Source organism: Sinocyclocheilus grahami, unplaced genomic scaffold (genome assembly GCF_001515645.1).
Source record: "Sinocyclocheilus grahami isolate Dianchi unplaced genomic scaffold, SAMN03320097.WGS_v1.1 scaffold54.1, whole genome shotgun sequence".
Taxonomy (NCBI): domain Eukaryota; kingdom Metazoa; phylum Chordata; class Actinopteri; order Cypriniformes; family Cyprinidae; genus Sinocyclocheilus; species Sinocyclocheilus grahami.
The window spans coordinates 5240040-5243075 of record NW_015505233.1 but is presented as its reverse complement, the minus strand read 5'-3'; the positions used below and the strand labels follow the sequence as shown (position 1 = coordinate 5243075).

The 3036-nt window shown below is 39.1% G+C and overlaps 1 protein-coding gene across 1 annotated transcript; it reads right to left on the bottom strand.

Annotated features, from left to right (window-relative positions):
* Positions 1 to 211: 211 nt before the first annotated feature.
* On the bottom strand, positions 212 to 2803 carry ppp1r3ca (protein phosphatase 1, regulatory subunit 3Ca). Its single transcript, XM_016269801.1, has 2 exons — positions 2637 to 2803; positions 212 to 1779 (listed from the first exon to the last, which is right to left on the bottom strand). Exons 1-2 carry the CDS (start codon positions 2648 to 2650, stop codon positions 855 to 857), a joined length of 939 nt encoding a protein of 312 aa, XP_016125287.1. The 5' UTR covers positions 2651 to 2803; the 3' UTR covers positions 212 to 854.
* Positions 2804 to 3036: the final 233 nt, after the last annotated feature.

The window sequence follows — 3036 nt, the reverse complement described above, 5'->3', positions numbered from 1 at the left end:
CAGAGACCATTATCAGGCCATTTGTTTAGCTTATTGCGTTCAGTTGCATTACATTTCTAACAAATCCAACACAAAAATGAATAAAAAAAGAGACAACTAAACATACGTGCATCTTGCAGATTAAAACTTGATCAAATAAAACCAAATTTATTTCAAGGCTGGTTTATTCATGGAGTACATATTAAATATGATAAATATTAATATTTCTTTGTTTTTTCCTTCTGAAAGTTTGTAGCCAGTAAAGGTTACCCCTTCAATATGAAGGACAATCTCACTGGTTGCATACCAACTGTTCATCTCTTCCATAATAGAATCTTCAACTGGAAATCTGCTGAAAATTGGCTAGTGAGACAGATATATCCTCTTCAAATTATCAGACTTGATTTTCACTTGGTATCATTTTTTATAGTGCACAGTCTGCAGATGTGGCACACAATGGCAGCAGCATAACAAAAAATTCGCTTAGCACACTTATGACAAAGGCACATTTTATACAATGAACCGACACAGATGTTATATAGTGTTTACTCGAGACCTCCTAGCGGTCTAGCGCTTCATGAAAGGGGTCATCGCACATTTTACTCAAAAGAATAAAACATGCTGTATTACACGGAAGCAACATGTTCCATCTAAAAGAAACAAGGTTCACTCTATGTGACCACTTCAACCAGTCTCTGTCCCCTCTTTAATCTGCTAACAGACAGCTGATCTAGGTCTGCTTGTAAAGTAATCAGCAGGTAAATCATATTAAGAGCTCTTAAGAGAATGTTAATATTCTTCTGTTGTCATACCGAGAGATATATTGGTGCTAAAAGCTTTCAACACATTTGGATAGTTAATTATGTGAGCTCAAGTCACCAATAGGGGCCACTGGTTGCAATGTGCCCCCAACTCTGCCAGTTTGGGAAAATGCCATTGGATTGGAGCGGACTTTTACATTTATAAACCTCATTGTCTTGTGTTTTCCTGCCTAACTTTCTGGATTCATTCGGTTTCTTTCCCTGGTTTGTGGAATTCAGTCCATAGTTTCTGCCATCGTTGTTGTCCCAGTAGGTCTGCTCTCCAGTTCTGTAGCTAATGCAAAATTCGGCCTTATTCTGAGGGGGCACATACCCAGGCAGTTCAATGGCAAACGAGAATGTGTCTGTATCCTGACAACCATAGACATTATTCATAAATGTGCATTCCACATCCTGGAAGCTCTTCCAGGTGTCGAAAGTGATTCGCACATGAACCAACTTCTCGTAGGCCAGGTTACGCACTTTGATAGTGCCAGTGAGGGCTCGCTCCTGTAGGGTACAGTTCTCCAAACAAACCAAGTTCTTCAGCAGCCGACTACGAAAATCTAGGTAGTCTGCTGCTGGTTGTGGAAAATCTAGAATTCTGCTCTGGACTGAATTTATATGGAGAGTTCCTGTGACGTCCTCTAAGTTTTCCAGGTCAAATTGCAGTTCGGATGTAACAGGTTCTCTGTTTTCGAAAGTTGAGAAGACATGCACCACGGTTAATGACATACCCTTTGAGTCGGCAAACACAACCTTCTTTTTGGCCTTGGATTTTGGGGTCTGCCAGTCCAGACGAGGGGGCTCCAGGTGGGCTCTAGAGCTCAAGCAGGGCCGGAGGGGTTTGTAGCAGGTGTTGACCAGGTTGCGTGTCCTGTAGTCTTCATATGAGCTCAGGAAGCTGCGCAGTGGGGGAGAATGGGTGATGTACAGCTGCACAGCCACATCCACGGGCATAACTGGACCCGGCATTGGAGGATTGAGGAGATGAAGAACTCTAAACACATACAGACAAAAGACAACCCAGATGTGTGAGTACAATGTCTTTAAAATGTTTCAAAAAGTCAAAGAAAGTTTCAAAAAAGTTTTAAAAGATATTCTGCTACAAAATGATATTCTAGGAGGAATCAATTTGCCTTTATGAAGCAACACAACACAAATTAGACATGAGTGGAAATGACAAATGATTGTGACAGTGTCCCTTGAGCTCCCCACAGGAAGTCAAAATTTCCTTTTAGGGCTCTTAAAAGTATTTTACATGCAAATGTATGTATATATTATGTATATGTATATGTATATTATGTTATATGTATATATAATTTCACATGTAAATAAATGTATGTGCTTCACTTAGGGTTTCAAACATTTCAGTAACCACAAAAGATATGGAAAAATAGACATGAGTGGAAATGACAAATGATTGTGACAGTGTCCCTTGAGCTCCCCACAGGAAGTCAAAATTTCCTTGTTGTAGGTTTTAGGTCTCTTAAAAGTATTTTACATGCAAATGTATGTATATACATTTTGATTTCACATGTAAATAAATGTATGTGCTTCACTTAGGGTTTCAAACATTTCAGTAACCACAAAAGATATGGAAAAAGAGATTCGCGAACTTCGCGTTGCCCAAGCAGGTAACCATAACAACCCTCGGCATTCGAACACTTTTTGTTATAAAAAAGAATAATAAAAAAATTACATAAAAATACATTAAACATATACACTAAAATACATCACAAAAGGGTTTTTGTTTTAAACAAATATTTACGATAGTCGACATGTCGCTAACTGTACTAGAAGCACCAGAATACACTTTGCATTTTTAAAACTTACTGGTTTAAATAACGTTCTTACCTTGTGGAACTCATGGAGAAAGTGCTTCAGTTTAAAGTGGTCTCTTGACCAAAGCACATTGCAGGAGAAACAGGATTTATAAGCAATTCCAGAGCGCTGAATTTAAAGTAAAAATTCGTGATTTCAAGGGTTCTCCCCCAGAATAGCCTGTCCTCTGCCGACACACCCACTCCACACACTGCGAGTCCTTTAATAAATCCTAGTAACGCTATTTGCATAATCCACACCCCAACCAATAACAGAGCAGCACATTTTTGTGTCGACCAATCATCACTTGAATAGATTTAGTACCGTGGACCCCTGTCGGTGCAAATTATATCGCACTCGCGTGTGAATATCTACTCAATTATCGTGGATTTGTTAAACTGACATCCTCTTGGGTGTAGTAATGGTGGTAGTT